This window comes from Oryza sativa, chromosome 9, assembly GCF_034140825.1.
Source record: "Oryza sativa Japonica Group chromosome 9, ASM3414082v1".
In the NCBI taxonomy this organism is placed as follows: Eukaryota; Viridiplantae; Streptophyta; class Magnoliopsida; order Poales; family Poaceae; genus Oryza; species Oryza sativa.
The window spans coordinates 27089538-27116694 of NC_089043.1; the positions used below are offsets into that span (position 1 = coordinate 27089538).

A 27157-nucleotide genomic window follows, 5' to 3' on the forward strand; every position below is an offset into this window, starting at 1 on the left:
TATCTTTGAGCGGCTGTATATGTGATCGATTGTTCATTCGATTGACTCTAAAGCAGGGAGAGTGGTAAGTGGTAACACGAGTATGTGTATGCATGCGTCCAGATTGTTCTAGAACACTTTTATAAAAATCCATATTTCAGAGGACAGGACTGCACTGGTTAGTACCTGCTCTTCCGATTCCAAAACCAAAAGCTGGAACTGAAACCTCTGGATCCATCCATCCATCGGACGACGTCGCCTCCTCATCCATCACAAGTCCGGACGGCCAGCAGCGCGCCACGTGTAAGGCCACGCCAGAGACCAGCCAATAGGCAGGCTCCACCGAGTCAGCCGTCGTTCCCTTAAATGTGCAGTCACCGACGGGTGGGACCCGCTCGCTCGTGCTGGCCCACATATCAGTGTATGCACATAGAGTGGGTGGGAATCTCCATCCGTTTGGGAACACACAACACAACAACTACCACCCCCACTCCGCTCCTTCCTTCCTTCCCGCATTTGGATTTACCCCCAAATCTTCTCCAAGTCCAATCGACCTCATTTCATTCGATTCATCGATCGCTCGGCGCGGCTTAGGGTTTTTGGCGGCAGCGATGGCGTCGGAGAAGCACTTCAAGTACGTCATCCTCGGCGGCGGCGTCGCAGCGGTCTGTGCCCTCTCTCTTTTTTCGCTTGCGCCTCCCAAATTTGCAAATCACCTTCCTTCCGTCCTTCTCGCCCTGCCGCCCTGGGAGGGGAGTAGGCTGCGGGAGTTCACTGCAAGATCGATGTGGGATTCATTCGCTTGGATCCTTTTATTTGATCTTGGTCTGTTCCGGATCTCGTCGAAAGTACGGTTTTTCCTGTTCCTAATTTCTCTCTGAATATTTTGCAGGGATATGCGGCACGGGAGTTCGCCAAGCAGGGTGTTAAGCCAGGGGAGCTCGCCATCATCTCCAAGGAGGCCGTATGCTCTCTTTCTCTCTCACACACATACGCGCGCGCGCGGGTTGACACACAAAATGCTCTCTTCTGCTCTCTCTCTTTCAATAGGTTGTTCAGGTGCTCCATATCCATAACTGTAGTACACCTTCAATCGAGTTAAGATGTCTAGTATGCCAGTTTTTTGTTATCCACAAAGCATAACAATGGCAAATGAGTTGTGCTTATGCAATAGTTGCATACATCAGTATGTTAGTGGCAGGCCTCAACTATTATTTGTTTGCTAATTACTGAATCCACATGTTTGTACTAAATCTTCTGTTGCCTAGGTACTTTTACTTACTGGAACCATACCTGTTCTTGTTGTAAGCCACTTGTTTAAGCATGTCGCAATTAACCAACCTTCAATCTATTGCTGGAATTTTGCCTACAACAATGCTTTGCTAAAAAGAAAAACTTTGTATTATGGAAGTTGCTTCTGAGGGCCAAAAGAAACAATTCTTGTAAAGCCATTTTGGCACAGCAAGAAATAGTCCTAATTTGCCCTTTGCAAGTTCTGTCATTCTGTCAATTTTTACTTGCTTGTTCACCAACACAGCATTGTGTTTCTTATCAAAAGTTCTCTTTCAGGTGGCTCCTTATGAGCGCCCTGCTCTCAGCAAGGGATACCTCTTTCCTCAGAGTAAGTCCTTAACTTACCGTGTTCTGCCTTTTCGTGTCTGACCTGTGCCAGCTCTATGTCACATGTGGATTGATCAATTTGTACGATCAAAGTAACACCATTTGCATTCTCTGCGAATAGATGCTGCAAGACTCCCAGGATTTCATGTGTGTGTCGGCAGTGGAGGAGAGAGGCTTTTGCCCGAATGGTACTCAGAGAAAGGTATTGACTGCCATTTTGCTTTCTGCACCATATCATCTTTTAATGATTTATTTGTCATTGTTGAGGTTAATTACCATCAATTTGAAATTCTTATTTTTGCTCACCTTAGTGGAAATACGTCATGTAATGATTTTTTTTTATTCTAAGCATACTCCTGAATCATGATTGCATCTGTTGGCAGGCATTGAGTTGATCCTGAGCACTGAAATTGTCAAAGCTGATCTTGCCTCCAAGACTTTGACTAGTGCAGTTGGAGCAACCTTTACATATGAGATTTTGATCATTGCAACTGGCTCCTCAGTATGTTGTGAACTGTGAAATTTGTTTAATATCGGCTCATTGCTGTCATTACTATCACTTGTTATTTACATGCTCTTTTTTTATCCGCTTGTCAGGTCATCAAGCTATCAGATTTTGGTACTCAAGGAGCTGATTCCAACAACATTTTATATCTAAGGGAAGTAGATGATGCTGACAAGCTGGTTGCAGCTATCCAAGCAAAGAAGGGTGGAAAGGCAGTTATTGTAGGAGGAGGTTACATTGGTCTAGAACTTAGTGCTGCATTGAAGATCAATGATTTTGATGTCACGATGGTGTTTCCTGAACCTTGGTGCAGTAAGTGTCACCACTCATATTTTCGCTAACCACTGTTCAACTACCTACTACGCATCAGATGAAAAGAATCAGTTTTGCCCATACGATTGACATGCAGTTATGATGTGAAACGAACTTATAGTGGAAACTTTCGTGATGATGGGAATCTGACATTGTAAAATATCTTCTTGTAGTGCCTCGTCTCTTCACTGCTGATATCGCGGCTTTCTATGAGAGTTACTACACTAACAAAGGAGTTAAGATCGTGAAGGGTACAGTAGCTGTTGGTTTTGATGCTGATGCTAATGGTGATGTATGTACATCTTCCAAATCCAAAATAGCTCTGTAGCTCTCAGTGTGAATGCAAATGACTGTCTGCTTTCCATCGGTTCCCTATTTACTAGGTCACAGCAGTTAACCTGAAGAATGGCAGTGTGCTTGAAGCTGATATTGTTGTTGTTGGTGTTGGGGGCAGACCGCTGACTACTCTCTTTAAAGGTCAAGTTGCTGAGGAGAAAGGTGGAATTAAGGTTAGTTTGCTTTTAACCTGTAGGCTTGACCACAGAAGGTGCTAGGGATGTTTCTATCAAAGAAACAGTGTGTAAACAACTGGACGTTTCTTTATCAAAAAACAGCAGCTGTGCATTTGCTATTTTTCTTTTTTGTGCAAGCAACTCGTTTATAGCATTTGGCCCATCTTGATTGCATTCCTTGAAACAATTGAGCATGTGCATTATTGTTTATACCTTAATATCTGGCACGCCCAAAATTGTATGCAGACCGATGCTTTCTTTGAAACAAGTGTTCCTGGAGTCTATGCTGTCGGTGATGTGGCCACCTTCCCCATGAAGATGTACAATGAGTTGAGGAGAGTGGAACATGTTGACCATGCTAGGAAGTCTGCAGAGCAGGCTGTAAAGGTGAGGCCATTCCACTTGTGTTTCTCTGAAATACAGTAGTTGTGACGACTAACACCACATAGTGGCCTGCACTTGGATCTGACTTGATAGTGATCTGAGTTAAGCAATTATTGAATTGCTCGGAAAACCACCAAATGCTTGGTGTTCATGAGTATCCCTGATTAGCATGGTAGAATTTGATCACTGAAAAATTCTTTGCACTGTCATTCAATAATGATTTGAATATATTGCATGCAAGAATAACGTTAAACTGGACGATGTAATGTATTGTCACATGGAATAGAATGATCTAATGCATAGTCATCTGATAATGTATTATGAAATATTGAAATTGCACTAAAGAATAGTGCAAACTTTGTGTTAATTTCTTTGAGTTGTCTTTGCGAGCAGTGAAATGTCAAAACCTTGGAGTTACCAAACCACTTGGAATCCAAAAACTTCGCTTGTGTTGATTCTGATTACCAACAGGCAACAGTTGTGGCTACTTAACTCGGAATAGGGTTATCATATCTTAGCTTGAACCCTGCATCTTTGTTTCAGGCAATCAAGGGAAAAGAGTCCGGCGAGTCCGTTGTGGAGTATGACTATCTGCCATACTTCTACTCCCGGTCATTCGACCTGGGATGGCAATTCTACGGCGACAACGTTGGCGACACCATCCTGTTCGGAGACAGTGACCCGACCTCTGCCAAGCCCAAGTTCGGGTCCTACTGGATCAAGGACGGCAAGGTGTTGGGTGCCTTCCTGGAGGGTGGGTCACCTGATGAGAACAAGGCCATTGCCAAGGTCGCGAAAACTCAGCCGCCCGTTGCCAACATAGAGGAGCTCAAGAAGGAAGGCCTCCAGTTCGCCAGCAAAATATGAGATTTTTGTAGTTTTGATGTACATTTCCACATGGTACTCCCCCTATTGGTTTTCTGATTGTGATGCGTCTGTACTCTGTACTCCTCTTAAATATGGGCACTTGCTATAGCTGCTGAGATTTGAATAAAGAAGTTTTCTACTACAGCCTTTGCCTTTCACGGTTCAAAGCTACTGGTATTGTTTTGTGGAATGGCGGCGGCTGCTGGGCTCTCGCCCAGGCTTGTTGTTACGCCGGGGAGGAGAAGCCACAGCCATGGACGGCGGCGGATGTGCTGCGCCGCGGCGGCGGCGGCGCAGGGGGAGAGGAAGACGACGGTGAGGAGCAAGGAGGGAGACGCGGTGGAGTTGTGCCGGGTGGTGAACGGCATGTGGCAGGTGAGTGGCCCGTCGTGGGGCCGCTACGAGACGCCCGCCGCCGTGGACGCCATGCTCCGGTACGCCGACGGCGGCCTCTCCACCTTCGACATGGCTGACATTTGTAAGCCTCTCCTCCCGCCGCATTCTGGATACCTCGCAGGAAACTGACACGTGGGGCCCACTCGTAGTGACACGTACTGTAGCTGCGTGAAATTTACCCCGTCCGTGCCGCGACGAATCGAGGCCAGTAGCGCCTTATCTCCCTCCCTCTCTCTCTCTCTCTCTCTCTGTGTCATGTCGTCGTCGTCGTCGGCAGCTCGCACCCTCCTCTCGCCGGCGGCGCCTCCTGTCCCGCGCCGCGGCGTGGTGCGTCCCGCGAGGTGCTCCGGGGGCGGCGGCGCGGCGGCGGTGGAGACGGCCGCGTCGGGGGCGAAGGTTTGTACGGTGAGCAACCGCGGGGACTCCCTGGCGATATGCCGGGTGCTCAACGGCATGTGGCAGACCAGCGGCGGGTGGGGCCGCATCGACCGCGACGCCGCGGTGGACGCCATGCTCGCCTACGCTGACGCCGGCCTCTCCACCTTCGACATGGCCGACCACTGTATCAATCTGCCCCTCTTTACCTCTAATCACTCTAAACCCTATCGTCGGCATTTGTGCGAACACGTAGCGTGCGTAACATTGTTGCTGGTACTATGCATCTACTAGGTGCTATGCATCTGTTGGTGGCACTTAGTTGTTGCTCAATTGATGCCCATAAGCTGTACACCTGTCCCACGGTTATGAGTTGATGCTATTCGATTGAAATCGGGAAATGGTTTTGTTTCACTTTGAAAAAAAGTTTGCTTCAAAAAAAAAAAGTTCATGTCTCTAGCTATGTTCAGTTCAGAAAAGGTTCATGTTTCATTGACGTATTTAGCTGCACGGCGTAGCAAGTGTAAATATATGAGAGTTGACACTAATAAGAATAAATCAATCTTTCTCCTAATATTTAATCTAGGAGCACTGAGCATGGTATCAACTTGATTTTAAGGCATGGTTACTGTTTTGGCAGATGGACCAGCAGAGGATTTGTATGGCCTTTTCATCAATAGAGTTCGGCGTGAGCGGCCACCTGAGTTGCTTGAAGAAATCAAGGGGTGAGAGCGATTTACCATGGTCTTTATGCCACTCGGAGGTGTGTATAGCTGTTTTTCCGCTGCTTCTAATTGTTATTTTATTAATCTCCGCAGGCTAACAAAGTGGGTACCACCTCCGGTTAAAATGACCAGAAGTTATGTTGAGGATAATATTAACAGATCTCGAAAGAGAATGGATGTTTCTGCCTTGGACATGCTGCAGTTCCATTGGTATGTTTCTGTGGATTTGTGTGCTACTTATTAGTTATAGTAACATTTGGATGCCATTTGGTTTATTGCTCAGTTTTATTACATTTACTGCTAATCGCAAATTAACTACATTCTTAGAATGTTGAACTGTTTTGTTGCTAAACAATAAGGAACCTCCTGTCTCAAGTGACTTTTATATCACAGTTTCTTGTACGTTTGCACAATCAAGTTTCTGGTGATCTATCATCCAGAAAAGATTGTGTCCTTCCATTGACCATTGCTCTTAGCTTCGTAGTTATGCTGCAGTAGAGACCAGTTTAGAGTACTACAGATTTTTAGTTTTGAGTGTACTGTGGAAAGTCCTAAACTTGAGAGGTGTTATGATAAAAACCTGCGGTATGTGTAATCAGTCGAGGAAATGCAGCAATGTTTTATACTATAACTACTGCCATAATTTGTAATTCAGCTGACCTTTTATCATAATATAGGTGGGATTATGCAAACCCTGGATATCTGGATGCACTAAAACACATCACAGACCTAAAGGAGGAAGGTAGTATTTTGAACTTGGATCAGATTTTTAGTCTACTTATGTGTTTCCTTTCGCATGTCATGGTTTTTCAGTACTGACGGATTCTCGCTTCATGCCTTGTTTTGTTATGTACAATGTGAAGGTAAGATAAAGACAGTAGCTCTGACAAACTTCGATACAGACAGGCTGCAGATAATTCTAGAAAATGGTATCCCAATTGTCAGCAACCAGGTATATTTTCACCTAACCCTTATGGTATATTTGCCTTTTATTTGTGTTAACTATCATATGGTCCACTCAATGAAGTGAGGGATGTTGTAATTGCCAGGTTCAACATTCTATTGTTGACATGCGTCCGCAGCGAAGAATGGCAGAACTTTGCCAGCTTACTGGAGTAAAACTTATAACGTCTACTCCTAACCCCATGTCCCCTCTCCCTGTTTTGGCATAACACATAGTTTTAATGCAGTATTACTGATGCAGGTATGGCACAGTTATGGGTGGTCTGCTGTCTGAGAAGTTTCTTGACACCAATGTATCTATACCTTTTGCTGGACCTCCTCTGAATACCCCATCTTTGCAGAAGTATAAGCGGGTGAGCATTTTGTATATCCTATGTTTGAACGAGTTACCTCCTTCCCAATTCTTGCTATTCTCATTGTTGAAGCTGTGACAGATGGTGGATGCCTGGGGTGGCTGGAGCCTGTTCCAGGCTTTGCTTCAGACGTTGAAGAAAGTATCATTGAAGCATGGTGTTTCTATATCAACTGTTGCTGTGAGATACATACTGAACCAGGTATACATCCATTCAATTTATCTTGAGATTTGTCTTTTTCTTATATATATATAAAATAGTATCAGTGAAGCATTTGCCATAACTAACATGTGACCTTTGTCATTTTGGTTGTTTATGGGAATAGACATCTGTTGCGGGTTCAATGGTGGGTGTGAGACTGGGACTCTCTGAACACATAAAAGACACCAACGCCATCTTCTCGCTTGAATTAGATGAAGAGGACATGAACAGCATCACTGAAGCATCGAATAAGGGAAGAAATCTTATGGATATAATAGGCGATTGTGGAGACGAATACAGAGCATAATTGTGCAGAGAGATAAAGAGAGAGAGAGGCAGAGGGGGTAGACCAATGAGGCGTGTGCCTGCCAGTTTTCTGGAGTTCTGAAATCTGATCTGTTTTGTCATGAACGTAGTGTGCAGCAGCTATCTGATCTTCCAGTATACTACTACTCCAGATCAGTGTGTAAACCAACCTCCCAAAAGAAAGTGGCATTTTATAAGAACTGTACATACACAAGACAGATTATAATTTGATATGCCCATTAATACGGATTCGATTTGCGCAGTTAGCCAATTAAGGAGTGTCGCATATGCTTTGGTTGGTCATGTCCAGGGGGAGGCACTGCACTATTTCATCAGCAATCATCCACGGAAAGTGGTGGTGACAGACCGACTGGCAGAATCGTGCCCTCACCGAAAGCCACAATATAATGCGGTTTGCGGCCAGGAACAGAATCTTCGTTCCCAGCATACCATATCCCGATCATGTAGGCAAGGTACCCTCCTTGCCTTGCCTAGCTGCTCCCATCCACCATGATTTGTACTTTTCCTTCATCCTTACCGTTTATATAAATAATAAAAAAAACGGCATATATTAATCAGATAACCACCAAATTTCATGCCAAATAGGCTCCTCTAAGATGTCACGTAAAACTGCCATGGACTGATGGGCGCATACAAAATCCATATCCTTTTTCTCCCATATTATAACTCAATCTCATCCTTATTAGTCTTTGCTCCATAAACAGTCATACTGAAAAAAAAGGGCGCATAATATGATCGTTCCCGGTAAGATTATACAATGTTTCACAATATAACACCAGACTGCCAGCATATATAGTCTTCCAAACGTAATATCTTCTTGCTCCAAAGCTTTCTGAATATTGTATTGTAATACATCTTGTATTCCCACAACAAAATCAATATTGCAATACATTTTGTATTGGGAAGTTATTTATGTTTTGCCTTGCATTATGATAGGATCTTTTTTTTTAAAAAAAAACTTATGGATGGTAACTAATTTGTTCGTCTGTATCACTGTATGGTACAAATGATTAAGAACTAAACATTGCCAACCAGAGCTTTATGACCTGAATAACTTCTTGCCCCAAAAGGCTTTTCAATGTTGTAATACATTTTGTATTGGAAGTAAATTTTGTTTCATCTGGCATGCAATGAAATCACTCAATTTTCCCTACTAAATTAGTGATGATTTATTAGGCTACATTGGTAAAATCATAGAAAATTAGTAACTATTATATAGCCGCATAACAAATTTACAATGTCACATCGTGATGCCATCACAATGGCTTTACAGTCATAATAACTTCTTGCGCCAAAAGGCTTCTCAATTGTAATACATTTTGTATTGGAAAAGTGATTTACATTTTGTGTGCACTATGATGGAATCGCTTTTTTTTACTACTTATGGACAATATTTTATTCGGCTACCTTGAGAAAATACCGCTGAAATTAGTAAACATTTCATAACCGCATCACTGCCGTTAGAGAGCTTTACGACCGGAATAACTTCTTGCCCAAAAGCTTTTTCATATTGTTATGTTTTATCATCGGGATATAATTATGTTCCAAGTGGCATTACGATGGTTCTTTTCTACCTATAGACAACTTTTTTTTTTCATTTGCATTGGCAAAATCCTATTAAAGTTAGCAAATAATACTCACTCTGTTTCATATTAGTATAGGATGTTTTGAATCTTTTTCTAGTTAAACTTTTTAAAGTATAAGTTTGACCAACTTTACAGAAAAGCATAAGAACATTTTCAACGCAAATTAAATGTAATATCAAAATACATATATTTAATATTAAAGTTTGCCTTATAGAAAAAAAAGATAAAAACATCTTATAATATGGATAAAACGGAGGTGGTACATATGATCCCAAAAATGATGGAACCAAACAATCATATGAGACACACAGGTCCATCACATGAGACACAATGGCAAAGCCTGTTCCAACCTGCGGAGCCGTACACGTGTACCACAGGCCGTGGAATCAACCATCCTGAAAAAGAAGAGAAAGGAAAAAGGAAAGCGAGAGGGAATAATGTAAGAAAAAAAAGAAAAAAAAAGCTTTGGAATGAGGAGGAGGAGTGGCGTGAATCCGCTCCACCACCGGCGTCGCCTCGCCGTGGCCTCTTCCTCTTCCTCTTCCTCCGCGTATAAATAGATTCCCCTCTTGGGGCCTTGCCTTTCGCTGTCAGCCTCAGCCAAACTCTTCTCTTCTCTTCTGCCTACTTCCCACGCCACCCCCACCCTCGCCGCCGATTCCGATTCCGATTGCGCTCGCCCATGGCGGCCGCCGCTCTCCGCGACCAGCTCACCGCTCTCCTCTCCTCCATGTTCTCCCAGGTGACCACCTACCTTCTCCCTCTCCTCTCCTCTCCTCTTCGCCAGACCTACTGCTTACGGTTGCTTGCTTCCAATTCTAGCTCTAATTAATCGGTGCTCTCGTCGCGATCTAGGGTTTGGTGGACGAGCAGTTCCAGCAGCTGCAGATGCTGCAGGACGAGGGGGGCACCCCGGGCTTCGTCTCCGAGGTCGTCACCCTCTTCTGCGACGACGCCGACAGGATCATCAACGAGATCGCCACCCTGCTGTGCGTGCCCCCCCCCCTGTTCTTTCTTGCCTAATTCGATTTCTCCCTCGTGCTGCCGTGCTGTTACCATGGGATTGAGTTTTTCCCCCCTCCAGCTTCCACCCATGTGTTTGATCGGTTTGATTTTTTTTTTTTAACATTTGTGCAGGGAGCAACCCGTCGTCAACTTCGATAAGGTCGACGCCTACGTTCATCAGCTCAAAGGCAGCAGCGCCAGGTGATCATCCCCTTCTACTTCTACTCTACATTTGGTTTCTTTCTGTACACCATTTGTCTGATGATGCATATCTTGCCTGCCTGTGGTTTGTGTATCAAATGTTCAATTGACATGAAGTTCCTGCGGTGCCCTTTTTTCATGTGTAAAGTAGCAGCATAACAAACCTTTTGTTTCGCAAACAATTGTGGTACAAAACCGTCTTATTGTTTGCAACCATCATACTGGTAGGGATAAGTGGTATCCCACTGCTCGAGCCAACTGTTGTTAAGCGAACAATGGTATGCGTGATAGATAATGGCTCTATTGGTCTATGGCTATGGCATTTCAACTAAAATTATTTTTGCTAATCATGGCAAATGATTTCAATTTTTCATTTTCTGGTGTCTTTTCATATATATTACAAAAAACAATACCGGTTAGATTATTTACTCTGTAGCCTCATGTCCCAGTATCAGGGTGTTTACCAGTTTACTTGCCAGCACCTTGCCATTTATTTTCTTCTATAATAAATGGAAATTGTTATTGTAATGCTTGTTGACATGTAGAGAGTGTGTATTACTATTATTGACCATGCTTATTGCCCCGGTATTGTTGTTGATGAATATGTTGACGTTAAAACCTCATCTTTATTTGTCAATGCTACCACCTTGGGAACAGGACATGCTATATATAGTACTTTATAAACACTCCTATGATCAAACCAAGTTGGCATTGTGTTTCTGATTGGAGTTCTTTTTGGCATATTTCAGTGTTGGTGCTCAGAAAGTGAAGTTCACTTGCATGCAGTTCCGTCAGTTCTGTCAGGACAAAAGCAGAGATGGGTGAGTATTCAGTAACTTATTATATGTACATGCCACACCATAATCATGCTTTGATCTTTGTATTGTTTGAATTCCATTCATGTATTTAAACCTGATAGTCAGCCATGTCTCGCATGGGACTACTTTATGCATGTATACTTTATGCAATCTGATTTGCATCCTGCAACTTCATATATTTTGATACCGTAGCACTTGGTTCGTTGCCTCAACATGCTAGTCCTTGCCGATTCTCATGCAATCAGTGATCCCCTAGGTGGCGACATAGCTCATCTTGGTGGCACCTAGGTGCCACCCTCTTATATATCCTTCCCAGCTGATTTATCCTGTCTGGGTGGCTGTTAGGTGCTAGTTTCTATTCTGCGGCTTGACTAGCCTAGCGCCTTGGGGAGCACTGCATGTAATTGTGCTGGCTCCAGACTCCTGTCTATATGCTACTATACAGCAACAAATTCTAAGATGGCTTGATTTTTCCAACTAAAACTAAGTTGCAAGCTTGCAATTTCTGTTCAGTTTCATTTCTGTTATTTTATCTTCGCAACTTTAGATAATGTGGTATGCTTGCATAATTTCAGGTGCCTTATGGCATTGGCTGTTGTGAGAAACGACTTCTATGATCTGCGCAACAAGTTTCAGACTATGCTTCAGGTAGTACCTTATCTTCTCCATTGGCTTTTGACTTACAAAAATTCACTAACTATGAGGTGCCACACAAGGGTCGATAGTATATCATATAACTCAAATAATGTCCTTTGTTTTTTTTTAGACTGATAATCTCCTTGGTTATGGCATATATGATTTGACAGTTGACACCAAGTTATGTTGGAAGTTTCTGAAAGCTTTACTTGAGGGTGTGTTTGTTAATTTTCTTGGATATGTTTGGATGGTTGTATAGGATAGTCCCAAGCAGTCATCAGTGTTTTTCTTTACCTGCTTAAAAATTGAAGTTTAATATCTGGATAGCAACCAAAACTTTGGAACTTGATTGATTTTTTATGTGAATTTTCGTTCTCCAGCTGCTCATTCAGCTTTCATGTTGAGCATCATAAAGCTGCTGTTGATGGTTCCTGGATCTTAATTATTGACATGGTGTGTTTTGATGTAGCTGGAGCAGCAAATCCAGGCTTATGATCCCAAGCAGCAATAATTGAAGCAAAAGAGTGTAGCTGCATGTGATCTCACATGATAAATGTATCTTTGAAGATGTAGACCATGTTCAATGGGCTTCTGGCTTAGAGTGTGTGCGCGTGTGCAGAATCAAATCATTTGGTTTGAGGCTTCATGCTTCCAACTTTGAGCTCATAACCCTTTAATTGTTAGTGACAACTGATCGTCTAGTGTCGATGTACCTGTTACCTGTCTGTGTTCGGTTGTCTGCCACCTTTGCAAACTCTTACTGGTTGTCTGGTGACTTGTTTAGCTGGCTTGTGACTTTAGGAAGGGAAAGTGTGTGAAATTGCACCATAATTTCTGACTTAAGAGTTGTGAAGTCTTGATGCTGGGTGGTATACAAGTCTATAAACAACGATCACCCTGTTTAATATCAACATGAACAAGCATCCGTATTCAGTTTTGAGAATTTCATGTTGTTGTGCATGTCGTCGGAAAAATAAATTACACAGTTGTTTTGTTTAGTCAGTACCCAGTAAGTGCCCCTTTTCGATTCAAACAAAAACCATCTTTTTCAAACCAACAATATAGCTACTAATGGTTCATTTGGCGCTTGTGCACAATTGAAGAAATGCTGCTCTTTGTTCTTTTAGCGTTGCAACTTTATATGTTATTTGTTGGGAAAGACACGCAGAGAAGTATATATTATATTTGATTGATGCAAGAAGGCAGAGGTGATGAGAAGAACAGAGCGTGCGTGTACGTGCAACCCCTGCGTGATCAGATTTTCATCCTGATTCCTGATGGCCCTGCAGTTGTCTACATGTTCTTCCCATTGCCAGTCCAAATACAGTTTGTTTATTATTCTTTGCATTAGGTTTTTAATTAATCTGTAGATTCGGATAGATCTCGCGTGTATTAAATTAGATTCTGTTGAAAGAATTGTAGACGAAGAATTGAAGACGATGTGTGCGCACCACCAGTATGCTTATTTGTTCTTTTATGAACAATTAATTGGATTAGCCATGCTTGCATGTCTTTTCAATTTCACACAGCCTGGAAAGTATAGAAGAGAACTTTTAGTTGAGACGCAGTTAAGCTGCATCGCGAAACCGTGTCGGTTCATCAAATTTATTTACTTAGCCTGGGCCAGCTTGGGAGTAAAAACCGTGCATTGGAGTGTAGGACTCCTTCCATTTTAAATTGCTTTGTTTTAGCTTTATTTTAAGTCAAATATTTCAATCTTGACTATTAATTTTCAAAACTCAGTGTAGTTTAACATAATCTTACAATGTCAAACTATATAAATTTGTATAAATTAATAATAAAGATATAAATGTTTGATTTAAGATAGAGCTAATTAACTAGAGGTGTAGTACTAATTAGCTAGAGGTGTCTGTTTGCCAGTCTGTAACACAACGTATAACTGTATGCAACATGTCAGAAGCAAGCAAATCGAAGTTGAGAGCTCTCCTCCACGGCTCCACCAGAGGCAGAGCTGTGTGTTTTGCAATGCAGACGACCAGACATTGGGACCGTATGTATTAAATTGTGCCGGCTATGTTGCGCGAGTGATGTCTCAACTGACCTTGCATCTACTAACTGGATCTCACAAATCCTACATCTCCAATACCACATAGGGCCAATGTCTCCATTATACTAGTATTGATGAGTGAAGCAGCCTCAATTGGTTGGTTGGTGTAACATTGACTGACATCATATGATACTCCTCTCTTTGTACTCTCCAACATGAGAGAGATAAGGGCATGTTTAGTTCGCGAAAAGAAAATTTTTGATTGTCACATCGGACGTTTGACCGGATGTCGGAAGGGTTTTTCGGATACGAATGAAAAAAACTAATTTCATAACTCGCATGGAAACCGCGAGACGAATCTTTTAAGCCTAATTAATCCGTCTTTAGCACATGTAGGTTACTGTAGCACTTATGGCTAATCATGGACTAATTAGGCTCAAAAGATTCGTCTCACGATTTCCCCTCTAACTGTGTAATTAGTTTTTTAATTTATCTATATTTAATACTTAATGCATACGTCCAAAGATTCGATATGATGTTTTTAAGAAAAAGTTTTTGGGAAAAAGTTTTTGGGAACTAAACAACGCCAAAATATGGAAGACAATGGGATTCCACCTACATCTACATCTACTCCTCCCAAAGGTCTTTGAAGGTTGAGCAATTTTCTTTGCTAAAAATCTTGTTTGGTGTCAACATGTCACTGAAGAAATTGACTTCTCATTATTCATGTTTAAGAGAAACTGGGAGCACAGGTTTTCTCTTCTCTGTCCATCTGACCATTTCACAGGCACACAAGTGAGTGTATCACACGTTTAGCATAAGGCGATACCAACAAGAAAAAGAAGAGATTTATGGGCTCTTCATTGTCTAGTGTTCTGTCTGCAATGTGTAATCTGGTGGCTCTCATATTCTCCTTGGACTACTGTACAGTTTCAGCCATTTGCAGCCCGGATGTTCAGACAGCTTGAAAATAATAGAGAATGGTTGTGGCAGAATTGAGGAAAGAACAGCAACCGAGGTATACTCCTACTTGATTACTCAAATTAAGTCGAATTAAGCTGGTCCCAAGGACCAGCTTGCTGCGAAAAAGTTGCATGGCTCTTGAAAGTCCTGCTGCAACGATCTCATTGATTTCTTCTATCATGATCTCTATGTACTTCAAACTACTGTACATTAGTAGCTAATACCTTCAGTAGATCACTCTCACAAGTATTTACTCGTTCGGTGCATAAGGCAAGAACTTCCTTTCAGTGATGTGTACTGTATATTTTTTCCTTTCTAAACACTCTACTTGTTGACCTACTCTTGCTGAGTCACTCTGAAATCTAGCAATATGCAGATTGCAGTAGAGAAAAAAAAATGCTTGTATTAGCTGACCAAACTTGTTCAACGGCAAAAGTGTGTTTGTTTGCTTAATTAGGATTTTGTTAGGACAATCGCGTATAACTGATGATATCCAAAACATTATCCAATCCAACTGTAAAATACTGGATTACGACATAAAGTATTTCATGAATCATCATGATCAAGCTTGCATGCATCATGCTTGGAATGCCAGAACAGACGTTATCGGTGTTGGCAAATTTTTGGCATATAAAAAAAATTGTCTCAGCTACTGCTAACTACATTTCTTGTTTCCTTCCTTTTCATTTCTGCCTGCACGAAAAAAGTGCCGCGGTACCATTAATTCCTCTCTGTCCGTGTGACAAAAAAGACTGATATTAGGTGACCAATGTAGTGACATATATGTTAGAAAACACATAACGTGAATGGTTGAGCTAGCGTTAAATTAATTAGGAATTAAGTCATTCAGATGATACTATTAATTAGCCGCAACTTCGACTGGTCAGTTCTCACTATCGATCCCCACAAAGCGATGGCGATGTGCATCGATGATATGTAACTGCTCTACGTACATGTATATATACATTTGACTAGTTAAAATTATACTTATTTAGAGAAAAAGGGAGTATACACGATGCATCTCTGTTCTTGTTTTGTACGGAGTAGGTTGTAACAGAATGAGACTACATACTACTGATGGTGATCTTTTCGGTAAAAAAGAAACTTAGTAAATTTCATAAGACTTAATATATTTCAAACAAACTATCACGAAACTATAAATGTAAAGTGTTATATCACAAAACTACATACATAGCACAAAAATTACTATGAATGAAACTAGTACAAATTTAAGGTCAAGTATCACAAAACTACATTTTAAAGAAATCCCACACTACTGTTATATTGGAACTATACACAATATAGTTTTTTGATTAAAAATTAGTGCTAAACCTGTAGTTTGTGATAATTTTATTTTTAAATATATAGTTTTGTAATATTTCATCTTAGATCTATAGTTTTATGATATGTTCCATACTAAATTTATTGTTTTTTTGATAGTTTGATCAAACTAAAAATTTACCTTTTCTTTAAAGAAAAAGAAAGGTGCGAAGAGACGGTAACCGGGATTAATTCAATCATTCATTGTGCTTTGAAAGGGCTGGGTGCAGTTGTTAATTTCGTGCACTCAAGCCAGACTAATTGGACCCCACACATGCATAGCACATTGCATTGGTGCCTTGCCTCTTGCATTCTTGTGTAGTATAAATCAAGATTCAAGCTTGGCCTCCTTTGGTACGGTGTAACACCTAACACCGCAGGCACCATTGCTTCCTTCCTTTCCTAGCTACTTCGATAGCTAGCTAGCTCTCTTCCCCTTTCTTGCCATCCATCTTCATATATCTATCTCTCTATACTACCTAGTTTCTTGTCAGTTGTCACACAAACACATATATACACCGAGAAATTTGTGAGCAAAATGGTTGGCACAATGGATGAAGCGAGGATCATTGAATATTTCAAGAACAAGAGCATCCTCATCACTGGATCAACAGGCTTTCTTGGAAAGAGTATGCATGCATGCCAATATATGTGTTCTCTGAATGTCCTGAAAAATATAGTGCTGCATATGCATTATAAATGTTCATCTGCTGTTCTTGGTTTGCTCATGCATGTTTTGTTGTTGCATATGCATGCAGTACTGGTGGAGAAGATACTGAGGGTTCAGCCTGATGTCAGGAAGATCTATCTCCCTGTGAGAGCGGTGGATGCAGCTACAGCTAAGCAACGGATGCAGACTGAGGTGTGTTGTGTATGCATGTTTTGCTTCATCTAGCCTGCTTAATCATATACATGTTGCAGTGTTCTTCTTCTTCTTCTTCTTTTTTGTTTATTTCTTTTCTACTCTCTTGATCAGTAACTGAACAGTAGCTGCTGTATTTAATTACACGAGTTCATGCTGCAAAAAACCTGTAGAATTTTTTTTTCTATTTAGACTGAGAAAACTGCAAGTTGATATTTTTAATTCGTCTAATTTGTGTTGTTCTTTTAATTCATTTCATGGATTTTTTTATTTGTTTTTGGCGACTAATTAAGATATAGTGGTACTTAATTATGCATGTGATGTACAATAGTAGCTTTCTCATGCTGGTATTCTGACAGCTCTGGCCGGTCACACGTTTATCTCAAACATTTGGAACTGAAGCTAATTAATTATATATCCTAGGAAGGGAGACATCAAACTACGCTATCACCTGTCATGCAAACAAGACAATACTAAATACGGAGTATTTTGAGTTTGATGTGAACCATGACATGATTGTATACAGTGCTTTGCTTAGGACAACTACTTCGGATTAGAGACAGAGAATCATCGGCCCCTATTGCCCCCACTCCCCACAGTTGCGGCACATGCCATTTACTACTGTAGATTAGAGCATGCAGCACATAGATATGATCATCGTAGTTGCTGGATCTTGAAGTAGTGTAGTCAACTGCAGGATCTGAACCATATACACTGTGCTTGATTTATAACAAATCAAGATATATGCACATGTCAAGAGACAAATTTAAGGCTAGCTTGCTCTCTAACTTTACATTAAATTTTAGATAAAGAAGCTTTATTGATATCAAGCTACTAGACAACTGTTGATGTCATTAATATGTTAATAACAAAACAGTTTCCCCTCGAATGTACGCCATTTCAGCTCATCTACAAATAGAAAGGCACTGCTTATTAGGTCACATCAATACTCCAAATAAGGTTCACCCTGCAATAAAGATTCAAAGCATGCAAGGATACAGTGCCAGCCGTTGGAAATTATATAACCTGCAAGGTCATAACAACAATGGAGTACTATGCATGCAGTGCAACATGAATGTTTCTGCAAGTAGCGCCGGAGACACTTGCGGCATGTTAGGTATACGTTCGATCAGGCCAGGTATGAGTAGTTATTGTGAGACGTAGGTTTGGTCAGGAGTAATTGCCTGCCTCCTCCGGCCTCCTCTTGCGATGTGCAGTGCAGACCCAAATTCAATGTGGAGCAGATGCAGGCATCTGTAATTCTGGCTGGGAAACACGGTTCAGACATGTACCAGTGCATATGCTCACCGGAGCTTGCTACAAGATTAATAAGAGCAAGCTATATAAGTCTAAAAATTTAAGTGGAGTACGTACTTGAAGTATAATCAAGTGTTATGTAGACGTTGTTAACTAAAGGATTGATCTATGGTAGTATTACCGAATTATTAATTGTTGACTAGAAGAAAAAAATTGAGCCTAATTTGCTGATACATGTGTCTAATTTGCTGTGTTCTGAACTTCCACTACAATTTACTGGATAGTAATTGGAACACCTGCCCAATGTAGTAGTAGTTTTTTTTTTCCCGAACGAAGGGTGTAGTATTTGTGGCTGAAATCATGCATGCAGTTAATTCAGTCTACTGTAGCCTACAGGTAATACAGAACCAAAAGGCTATATTGTGGTCAGAAGAAAACATGGTGCCGCCGTAGCAGCAGGACTCTTTTCTGAATGTGATGGACAGAAATATAAATTCATTATTATTCTTTTCAGTACATTTGTACTACAAATTTTAGACCCCCCAACCCCACCCCCCAAAAAGAAGGCCAGGGCAGTATGTTTACTCGGTAGGTCCTCCAGTGAAATGCTGTAAAATTGCATTATATTACTGCAGGTTTTTACTTGTAGTAGTTTTGTCCAGAGTAGTGTCATATTCATTTTGTGTCCTTAGGAGGATGCATGTTTGATACTTGTACCAAATGAATCCTATGAGAAATCCAAGAGACATGCATGCCTCCATCGTTATTAAACCTCTGCAGGCAGCTTGGCCCATATGAGAGCATCAAGTGATATCCTCTTAATTGCTTTGCCTCTCTAATTAATTTGATTGCTTTCTTGCTTGTGTGTGTAATTAATCATATATATGCCTGAAGAGTAATATAATTAGCTGAAGAAAACTAGTGTAGTTATAAGTATACTACAGGCATGCATATGCATAGTGATGGAGTACTGGTTGCAGGTGATAGGGAAGGAGCTGTTTGGGCTTCTGAAGGAGCAGCATGGCAAGGGGTTTCAGTCTTTCATCGATGAAAAGGTAGTTCCATTGGCTGCAGACATGATGCATCAGAACCTGGGCCTCGAGGAATCCACCTTGCAAGAGCTCGCCAAGGACCTTAACATCATCGTCAATGGAGCTGCCACCACCAACTTCTACGAAAGGTCGGTCGTTGTTTGATCTGAAAATTATTCAGACATGAACATGAATGGTCGATCGATCGATCAATCCATATATATGTGATGTTCAGGTACGACGTGGCTCTGGATGTGAACGTGATGGGGGTGAAGTACCTGTGCCAGCTTGCCAAGAAGTGTGCCAATCTCGAGGTGTTCCTCCATGTCTCCACAGGTAAGCTGAGATCGATGAGATTAGAACGGACACTCGACAAATTAACATGCAAGTTAAGCTAAGCTAGTGAGAAAAATATATGAAATTGCAGCGTACGTGTGTGGCGAGAGGTCCGGGGTGGTGCAGGAGAGGGCGTTGAGGGAGGGGGAGACGCTGCGGGAGGGGACGTACCTGGACATCGAGACGGAGCTGCGGCTGGTGGGCGAGCAGAGGCAGCAGCTGGAGGACGCCGGCGACGCCAAGGCGGAGAGGAAGGCGATGAAGGATCTGGGTTTAGCCAGGGCGCGCCACTTCGGGTGGCCCAACACCTACGTGTTCACCAAGGCCATGGGGGAGATGATGCTTCAGGAGCAGCTGGTCGCCGGCGCCGGCCGCCGCCACGGGATCCCCGTGGTGATCGCCCGCCCCAGCATCATCACCAGCGTCCACAGGGACCCTCTCCCCGGCTGGATCGAGGGCACCCGCACCATCGACGCCATCATCATCGGCTACGCCAAGCAGAGCCTCTCCTGCTTCCTCGCCGACCTCGACCTCATCATGGACGTAGTAAGTATCCATAGCTTCAATTCATCCTTCAACATCTCTGACGATCGATCTCTGACGCTGATACATATTGCAGGTGCCTGGTGACCTGGTGGTGAACGCGATGATGGCGGCGATGGTGGCGCACTCGAGGGGGTCATCGTCGGAGATGGCGGTGTACCACGTGACGTCGTCGATGCGGCACCCGGCGGCGTACGCGGTGCTGTACCGGACGGGGTGGCGCTACTTCCTGGAGAACCCTAGGGTGGGGAAGGACGGGGTGGCGGTGCGCACGCGGCCCGTCTACTTCTTCCGCACCATCGCCTCCTTCAGGGCGTTCATGGCGGTGGCCTACGCGCTCCCCCTCCAGCTCCTCCGCCTCCTCTCCCTCCTCTGCTTCGGCCTCCTCTTCGCCCGCCGCTACGCCGACCTCTCCCGCAAGTACTCCTTCGTCATGCAGCTCGTCGACCTCTACGGCCCCTTCGCCCTCTTCAAGGCCTGCTTCGACGACCTCAACATGGAGAAGCTTCGGCTGTCCATGGCCACGCCGCCGTCGTCCGCCGCCGCCGCCCTCTTCAACCTCGACCCCAAGAACATCGACTGGGACGACTACTTCTACAGGATCCACATCCCCGGCGTCATGAAGTACGTCCTCAACAAGTGATCCATTCCATCCATCCATCATACGTAAGATTATTGTTCTTCTTCTACCTGGCTGCTGCTGCTTACAATGAAGAAGCTAGCTAGCTAGCTGATTGTATACTCGATCCATCCATCCATCCAACATTATTGATTGATCACCGTACCGTACGTACGTGTTAAGTTATGCTTATAATTCATCACAGAATCGATTTATAAGCTTCTGCTGCTAGTGGTGGTGAGGTATTTTATTTATTGTTGAAACAAATCAAGTCATCTTGTTAAACATTTCTCTTATTATTAATTAAGATTGCTCTTGGTCGATAACATCGATCCATACTCTTGTTGCTGCCTGTATGATCTGTGTTATTTCTTCTGTCGTAAGTACACGTATATACGTTTGTCACAGCATAATCCTGGATTTCCTTGATTGGTTATTGAGTGAAAAATGCTTCAGTTGAGCATCCGAAGAACAATTTTGTCACTTATCAGAATAACGCAAACCTCGTTTACCCAATTTGGTTACTTACTTGGAATTGGGCTGGTGCATAATTTGGCCCACGCAAACATGGGCCGAAATGTAAAATTTGAGCCCATATGATAATGAGGCCCAAGCTGTGAGTGCTTCTCCCGCTAAAGAAAACGAAATGAAAAGAAACGCCTTTCTGACTTGTCTCTCTGACTCTGTTGCCGACTGTTTATCAGTTTCGCCGCCCACAGTTTCACTCCTTCCTCCTAAGTCCCAACAAATCTCTACTGAATTTTTGTTTTCTACTACTACTACTGCTGCAACTACTATCTCAAAATCTAAAATATTTGCGGTTGATTTGAAGAGTCGTCAGTTTGAGACCTGAGAATTCTGAATGCTACTCCAGGTTCAAACGAAGTTGGATGAGTGGATAATGTGTCTCTTCCAGTTGGATGAGTAAGAAACAAACAAACCAATTGCTTGCTGCTGGCTCTTCTTCTTCCAGCACTCTATGAATCGCACGTAAACGCTGTGACCACTCTGCTAGGCTGCCTGTACGCTTGATTTCATAAAGCTGACAAGCAAGTTTCAGAATTTTGAACTCAAATTGTTTCAAGTGGCAACAAAGGTGCAGGACTGACCGACACTAACCAGACTTGCACATTGGCTGCAGAGTTGCAGTTGCAGGCACAACACAACAACAACGTAGTACTACTCCAGTAGGAGCAATTCAGTAAAATTAAAACGAATTAAACCGGCACGAATCTCAAAGCAGGCAAACGAAGAGACAAAAGGGGGATGAAATCTGGGCCGCTGCTCTCGAATCTTTCTTTTCCTTTCCCCTTTTCGTTTCTGTTTTTTTGAGATTTTTATTTAAATTTCGTTTCAGTTTCGTTTGAGTTCGAGTTCGAGTTCGATTCGATTCGATTCGATTTCGTTTTCTCTCAGGAAGGAACACGAGCGGTTGGGTTCATCCCCCTCCTCGCCGTGTTCTTCGCTCCGCCGCCGGGCGCCGCCGGATCGGTCGCCCCACCCCCCCCCCGCCCCCTCCCTCCCGAAGCTTCTCGAACCTTCCTCCCCCCTACCAGGAGCCGTCCCGAGGCGGCCTAGGGTTCCCGCGGGCGGCCGCGCGATTTCTAGGGTTTTGGGTCCTTTGCTCGGGGCATGGGCCCTGCGGTTCGGCGGCAGTGACGAGCGGCAAGCCACCTAGAGGAGGAGATGATTACGGAGAAGCCGAGCTGGATTCGCCACGAGGGCCTGCAGATCTTCTCTATCGACATCCAGCCGGGCGGCATCCGCTTCGCCACCGGCGGCGGCGACCAGAAGGTGACTTAAGATTTTTTTTTTTTATAACTCTCGTCAAGTGTAAAATTTTGCTGGTTTACTGTCAAGCTATTTTTCCCCGTGATAAATTGACCTTCTCAGAGTTGACCTGTACAAGGTAGGGAATTTAGGCAGCACCGTTACATTTCGATGTATCAAGGATAGTTCACTATATTCATAATTATGTTAGAGGGAATTCTTTGCATCAGTGCTTTAGTGGTTTTAGTGTCTGGGCTCGTCAGTGTGGAAGCTGGTAATTTGTTATCAAGCCATCATTGAGGAACCCGCAGCCTGCTCTTTGCTAATATCCCATTTTTGTTCTCACAATAGATTCGCATATGGAGCATGAAATCAGTGGCCAAAGACAATGACAGTGATGATTCCAGCCAAAGGTTGCTGGCTACAATTCGAGACCATTTTGGAACAGTAAACTGTGTGAGATGGGCCCATCATGGCCGCTATCTTGCTTCAGGATCGGACGATCAAGTTATCCAAATTCATGAAAGAAAAGCTGGCACTGGAACATCTGAATTTGGAAGTGGAGAACCTCCAGATGTAGAAAACTGGAAGGTTGTTATGACCTTAAGAGGGCATACTGCCGATGTGGTAATTATCTGCCAAAATCTCAGTCATGTCATGCTTAACATAATTAGATTTTAATCTGTCACCTGTTACTTAGATCTCTTACTAAAACTGTCATGATCCTTATCGATTCATTGTTGAACACAGTTATATTTCTTATGTGTAAAGTAGGTTGACCTTAATTGGTCCCCTGATGACTCGACATTGGCTAGCGGCAGTTTGGATAATACTGTTCACATATGGAGCATGGCCAATGGCATATGCACTGCTGTCTTGCGAGGGCATTCCAGTTTAGTTAAAGGCGTTACATGGGATCCTATCGGTTCTTTCATCGCAAGCCAATCAGATGACAAGACTGTTATCATATGGCGTACGAGTGACTGGAGTCTTGCTCACAGGACAGAAGGCCATTGGTCAAAATCGGTATGTTTTTGTTATATTGTTGTGTATTTGGACTTGGTCATTACATTTCTGTGGTTCACATATCTTGTTTGCAGAAAGCCTCCTTACTGAAAAATATTTTCTATGTGTGTGTGTGTGTTTGCAGCTTGGTTCGACATTTTTTAGGCGACTTGCTTGGTCTCCCTGTGGCCACTTCATAACCACAACTCATGGTTTTCAGAAACCTAGGCACTCAGCCCCTGTGCTTGAACGGGGTGAATGGTCAGCAACCTTTGATTTTCTGGGGCATAACGCACCTGTTGTAGTGGTTAAGTTTAACCACTCAATGTTCCGTAAGCATTTATCTTCTGGCCAAGACGCAAAGGCTGCACCAGCTGGATGGGCCAATGGAGCATCAAAAGCATCATCTAAAGAACATCAACCATATAATGTTATTGCTATTGGGAGTCAGGACCGAACTATTACTGTCTGGACGACAGCGAGTGCCCGGCCATTGTTTGTTGCCAAGCATTTCTTCACTCAAAGTGTGGTTGATTTATCTTGGTATGTGAATTTGACCATATAACATATTCTATAATTAGTATCCCGTGTATGTGCAAGCTCAATAGCAACTGCTCTTTTTCCCTGACAGGAGTCCTGATGGCTATTCACTTTTTGCCTGCTCTTTGGATGGTTCAGTTGCTACCTTTCACTTTGAAGCAAAGGAGCTTGGATACAGGTTAAGGGATGCTGAACTGGATGAATTGAAGAAGAATAGATATGGCGATGTTAGAGGGAGGCAATCAAATATAGCTGAAAGCCCTGCTCAGTTACTGCTAGAAGAAGCATCGGCCAAACAATCTGCAAGCAAAAAGGTTTCCAGTGTCCAGCAATTTCAATCACCCCCCAAAGTTTCTACAGATGCACCTAACCCGTCTACAAGCGTTCCAAATCAGAAAGCTCCTGAAGCTTTACCTGAAGATGAGAAGAAAACTGCAGGTTCCACTGCTGATGACATAAATAAAGCACCTCGTTTATCTAGTCCAGTGAAACAAAGAGAATACCGGCGTCCTGATGGCCGGAAAAGGATTATTCCAGAGGCAGTTGGATTTCCTTCCAACCAGGACATGTCCAACCGTTCTCAGAATCAAGGTGTGGATTTTTCATCCCTGGATCAGCGAATGATCCTTGGAGAGAATGGAACAAGACCATCTTATAGTGCTAGCGGTAACTGTAATAATTGTGGAGTTAGGGAACGCTCTGGCATTACTGCAAGAACTAACATTAGTGAGAGTCTTGTAATCCAAAAAGCTTCAGCTGGTGCTGGCAGTGATGGAAGGTTGAGCATAGAACAGTCTGGATCTGTAGTTCCAGGCTCATTGGCCTCTTGCTCTTCACTTTCTATCCATGTATTCAATAAGAAAGACAATGAGGATTCTTTACCGGTCCGCCTTGAAGCAAAGCCTGTAGAACGTTCTGCAGGAGACATGATTGGGCTTGGTGGTGCTTTTTCAACAAAAGAAACTGAGATTACATGTACAAGAGGAACAGAAACTCTTTGGTCAGATCGCATCTCTGCCAAGGTGACTGTCTTGGCTGGTAATGCGAATTTCTGGGCAGTTGGCTGTGAAGATGGTTGCCTGCAGGTATCTAATATCCCTTTAGTGGAATTCCTTGTAGATTTATTTCATGTTTTAGTTTGGAATAGTTACAAAATCTATCAATAATTGCTGGAATATGATTTTATTTATTCCTTCATGTGCATTCATTTTTCTGACAATCTGGTAGCCTAAACACTCGAATCAACTGGTCTAATTGTTCAGGTTTACACAAAATGTGGAAGGCGAGCAATGCCAGCGATGATGATGGGATCAGCAGCTGTTTTTATAGACTGTGATGAGTGTTGGAAATTGCTTCTTGTAACAAGGAGGGGTTTGATGTACATATGGGACCTCTATACCAGGACTTGCGTTTTGCATGATTCTTTGGCTTCTTTGGTAACATCTCCAGATGAGGCAGCTGGAAAAGATACCGGTAAATATTTCATATGTAGTGTTAATCTGAACTTTTGTGCATCTAAATTGATGTTGACCAAAATGGCTTGTTCTTGCAAGTTGATCTTGCTTTGTTATATGACAGGTACAGTAAAGGTTATATCTGCTAAATTTTCAAGATGTGGCTCGCCCTTAGTTGTGCTTGCCAGTCGCCATGCTTTTCTTTATGACACCAGCCTGAAATGCTGGCTAAGGATAGCTGATGATTGCTTTCCAGCATCAAATTTTGCTAGCTCATTTAGTTCTACTCAAGGTGGAGAGCTAGGCAAGTTGCAGATCGATATAGGAAAATTCATGGCTAGAAAGCCTATTTGGAGCAGGTTTGCACACTTCCATTGTTGCTCTTGTCTTATGAGCGTTTGAAACTAGAATCATGACATGCTAGTGTACTAACATAGCAGAATTTGCTCTAAATGTATACTTGTTTGACTGTTGGCACTACAGGGTTACCGATGATGGGGTGCAGACACGCTCCCATTTAGAGACCCAGCTGGCAGCTTCATTGGCTTTGAAGTCTCCACAGGAATATCGCCAATGCCTCTTATCCTACATAAGATTTCTGGCAAGGTTAGTTTGTTTATCAATTCAATACAATGGCTACAGAGTCTCCTTTTCTGAGGCTTAGCAACATTTCTTTTTTGCAACCTCAGCTCTATATGTTTAATTGGCTGAGAAAGTTTGTGATTCTTTTATATCTGATGAGAACAGTCTATGATGCTGTGCGGAAATGATTATATTGCTTGTTCTTTGTTTCGTTCAGAGAGGCAGATGAATCTCGTCTACGTGAAGTTTGTGAGAGCTTTCTTGGTCCTCCGATGGGCATGGTTGACGCTGCATCATCTGCTGATTTGAAAAATCCATCATGGGATCCTGATGTTCTTGTAAGGCTCTCTGTCTGATAGATGGCCTGATAATTCTATGTTTTCTTGGACGTGATGTTTATTTACCACTTTGAGCCTGTGAACTCAAGTATGGTAAATCTGCAGGGAATGAAGAAACACAAACTCCTAAGGGAAGATATACTACCTTCCATGGCTACGAACCGCAAGGTCCAACGGCTGTTAAACGAATTCATGGACCTCCTTTCGGAGTACGAGGCTGCTGAGACAAACGTCGAGCAAATGGACGTGACACCAACACCACCACCACCACCACCAGCAGCAGCAACAGAAGGCAACAATAATGGTGCCTCATAGCAGTTGGGATTGCTGGAGAATTATTACTGACACCCCCTTGGGTAAGCATAGGACAATCAAGTGCATACAACATAGAACTATCATGTGTTTTGAGAATTGCCCATGGTTGATTAAATTTATGTAGCTGCTAGAGCCTTTGTGTTCATCTTCTTCTTAATAGCAAAGGGTGAGACCTCAGCCAAACAACCCGTTAGTTGTAACGCGAGCAGAGTGTAACAGTAGAAAGAAAGCGAGCGAGGGAGGCCTCCTGGTGATCGATTGTGTAACAGTAAATCTGTAGAAGGTCAGACGATTAACTTAATGTCCTTTTTGCTTATGGGTTCCAAAAGGCAATGTTTTTGGGGTTTTTTTATAGGGTTCTTTAATTGGTTGAAGTATTCCGGCATCAGTATTACTGCTTTCTGTAGACTGGTAGATACTTTTTCATTTCTATTAATGGAAATGGAGGG

At 42.8% G+C, this 27157-nt stretch overlaps 5 protein-coding genes across 8 annotated transcripts; all 5 read left to right on the forward strand.

Annotated features, from left to right (window-relative positions):
• Positions 1–372: 372 nt before the first annotated feature.
• On the forward strand, positions 373–4322 carry LOC4347885 (monodehydroascorbate reductase 3, cytosolic-like). The gene is made up of 10 exons (NM_001422383.1): positions 373–644; positions 872–943; positions 1549–1600; positions 1721–1801; positions 1983–2101; positions 2197–2416; positions 2590–2708; positions 2800–2925; positions 3175–3315; positions 3856–4322. Exons 1-10 carry the CDS (start codon positions 591–593, stop codon positions 4177–4179), a joined length of 1308 nt encoding a protein of 435 aa, NP_001409312.1. The 5' UTR covers positions 373–590; the 3' UTR covers positions 4180–4322.
• Positions 4301–7767, forward strand: LOC9269248 (flagellar radial spoke protein 5). 3 transcript variants are annotated; one of them, NM_001403937.1, is made up of 9 exons: positions 4301–4657; positions 5591–5675; positions 5769–5885; positions 6353–6417; positions 6539–6627; positions 6725–6804; positions 6880–6991; positions 7073–7192; positions 7317–7767. In NM_001403937.1, exons 1-9 carry the CDS (start codon positions 4369–4371, stop codon positions 7497–7499), a joined length of 1140 nt encoding a protein of 379 aa, NP_001390866.1. In that variant the 5' UTR covers positions 4301–4368; the 3' UTR covers positions 7500–7767. The 3 variants fall into 3 exon arrangements, 2 of the variants coding, with proteins under 2 accessions (NP_001390866.1, NP_001409311.1); NM_001422382.1 differs by lacking the exon at positions 4301–4657 and adding an exon at positions 4775–5137 and having other exon boundaries at positions 7317–7746; NR_186181.1 differs by having other exon boundaries at positions 6353–6627.
• A 1769-nt stretch (positions 7768–9536) lies between these two features.
• LOC4347886 (histidine-containing phosphotransfer protein 2-like) lies at positions 9537–12734 on the forward strand. Its single transcript, NM_001403938.1, has 6 exons — positions 9537–9847; positions 9961–10094; positions 10243–10311; positions 11061–11132; positions 11705–11777; positions 12235–12734. Exons 1-6 carry the CDS (start codon positions 9788–9790, stop codon positions 12274–12276), a joined length of 450 nt encoding a protein of 149 aa, NP_001390867.1. The 5' UTR covers positions 9537–9787; the 3' UTR covers positions 12277–12734.
• Positions 12735–16414: 3680 nt separating this feature from the next.
• On the forward strand, positions 16415–21039 carry LOC4347887 (putative fatty acyl-CoA reductase 7). Its single transcript, NM_001403939.1, has 6 exons — positions 16415–16685; positions 16815–16918; positions 19156–19355; positions 19442–19542; positions 19634–20088; positions 20162–21039. Exons 1-6 carry the CDS (start codon positions 16595–16597, stop codon positions 20726–20728), a joined length of 1518 nt encoding a protein of 505 aa, NP_001390868.1. The 5' UTR covers positions 16415–16594; the 3' UTR covers positions 20729–21039.
• A 1036-nt stretch (positions 21040–22075) lies between these two features.
• Positions 22076–27060, forward strand: LOC4347889 (protein HIRA-like). 2 transcript variants are annotated; one of them, NM_001422947.1, is made up of 10 exons: positions 22076–22498; positions 22826–23101; positions 23249–23500; positions 23625–24022; positions 24111–25104; positions 25282–25492; positions 25598–25832; positions 25957–26079; positions 26273–26393; positions 26499–27032. In NM_001422947.1, the coding sequence occupies exons 1-10, from the start codon at positions 22391–22393 to the stop codon at positions 26706–26708; spliced, it is 2928 nt and encodes a 975-aa protein (NP_001409876.1). In that variant the 5' UTR covers positions 22076–22390; the 3' UTR covers positions 26709–27032. The 2 variants fall into 2 exon arrangements, with proteins under 2 accessions (NP_001409876.1, XP_015612034.1); XM_015756548.3 differs by having other exon boundaries at positions 25282–25832; positions 26499–27060.
• Positions 27061–27157: the final 97 nt, after the last annotated feature.

What these genes read in the sequence shown, in the direction of transcription:
- LOC4347889 (XM_015756548.3), top strand. Translation starts at nt 22,391, where the DNA reads ATGATTACGGAGAAGCCGAGCTGGATTCGCCACGAGGGCCTGCAGATC. An exon ending in AAGGCCATTGGTCAAAATCG is followed by an intron (nt 23,501 to 23,624) that starts GTATGTTTTTGT and finishes GTGTGTTTGCAG; the next exon opens with CTTGGTTCGACATTTTTTAG. An exon ending in TACATAAGATTTCTGGCAAG is followed by an intron (nt 26,080 to 26,272) that starts GTTAGTTTGTTT and finishes TGTTTCGTTCAG; the next exon opens with AGAGGCAGATGAATCTCGTC.
- LOC4347885 (NM_001422383.1), top strand. Translation starts at nt 591, where the DNA reads ATGGCGTCGGAGAAGCACTTCAAGTACGTCATCCTCGGCGGCGGCGTC. An exon ending in ATGCTGATGCTAATGGTGAT is followed by an intron (nt 2,709 to 2,799) that starts GTATGTACATCT and finishes CCTATTTACTAG; the next exon opens with GTCACAGCAGTTAACCTGAA. An exon ending in CTGCAGAGCAGGCTGTAAAG is followed by an intron (nt 3,316 to 3,855) that starts GTGAGGCCATTC and finishes TCTTTGTTTCAG; the next exon opens with GCAATCAAGGGAAAAGAGTC.
- LOC4347887 (NM_001403939.1), top strand. Translation starts at nt 16,595, where the DNA reads ATGGTTGGCACAATGGATGAAGCGAGGATCATTGAATATTTCAAGAAC. An exon ending in ACCACCAACTTCTACGAAAG is followed by an intron (nt 19,356 to 19,441) that starts GTCGGTCGTTGT and finishes TGTGATGTTCAG; the next exon opens with GTACGACGTGGCTCTGGATG. An exon ending in GTTCCTCCATGTCTCCACAG is followed by an intron (nt 19,543 to 19,633) that starts GTAAGCTGAGAT and finishes ATGAAATTGCAG; the next exon opens with CGTACGTGTGTGGCGAGAGG.
- LOC9269248 (NM_001422382.1), top strand. Translation starts at nt 4,831, where the DNA reads ATGTCGTCGTCGTCGTCGGCAGCTCGCACCCTCCTCTCGCCGGCGGCG. An exon ending in ACTGGAGTAAAACTTATAAC is followed by an intron (nt 6,805 to 6,879) that starts GTCTACTCCTAA and finishes TTACTGATGCAG; the next exon opens with GTATGGCACAGTTATGGGTG. An exon ending in CTTTGCAGAAGTATAAGCGG is followed by an intron (nt 6,992 to 7,072) that starts GTGAGCATTTTG and finishes AAGCTGTGACAG; the next exon opens with ATGGTGGATGCCTGGGGTGG.
- LOC4347886 (NM_001403938.1), top strand. Translation starts at nt 9,788, where the DNA reads ATGGCGGCCGCCGCTCTCCGCGACCAGCTCACCGCTCTCCTCTCCTCC. An exon ending in CTCAAAGGCAGCAGCGCCAG is followed by an intron (nt 10,312 to 11,060) that starts GTGATCATCCCC and finishes GGCATATTTCAG; the next exon opens with TGTTGGTGCTCAGAAAGTGA. An exon ending in AGTTTCAGACTATGCTTCAG is followed by an intron (nt 11,778 to 12,234) that starts GTAGTACCTTAT and finishes GTTTTGATGTAG; the next exon opens with CTGGAGCAGCAAATCCAGGC.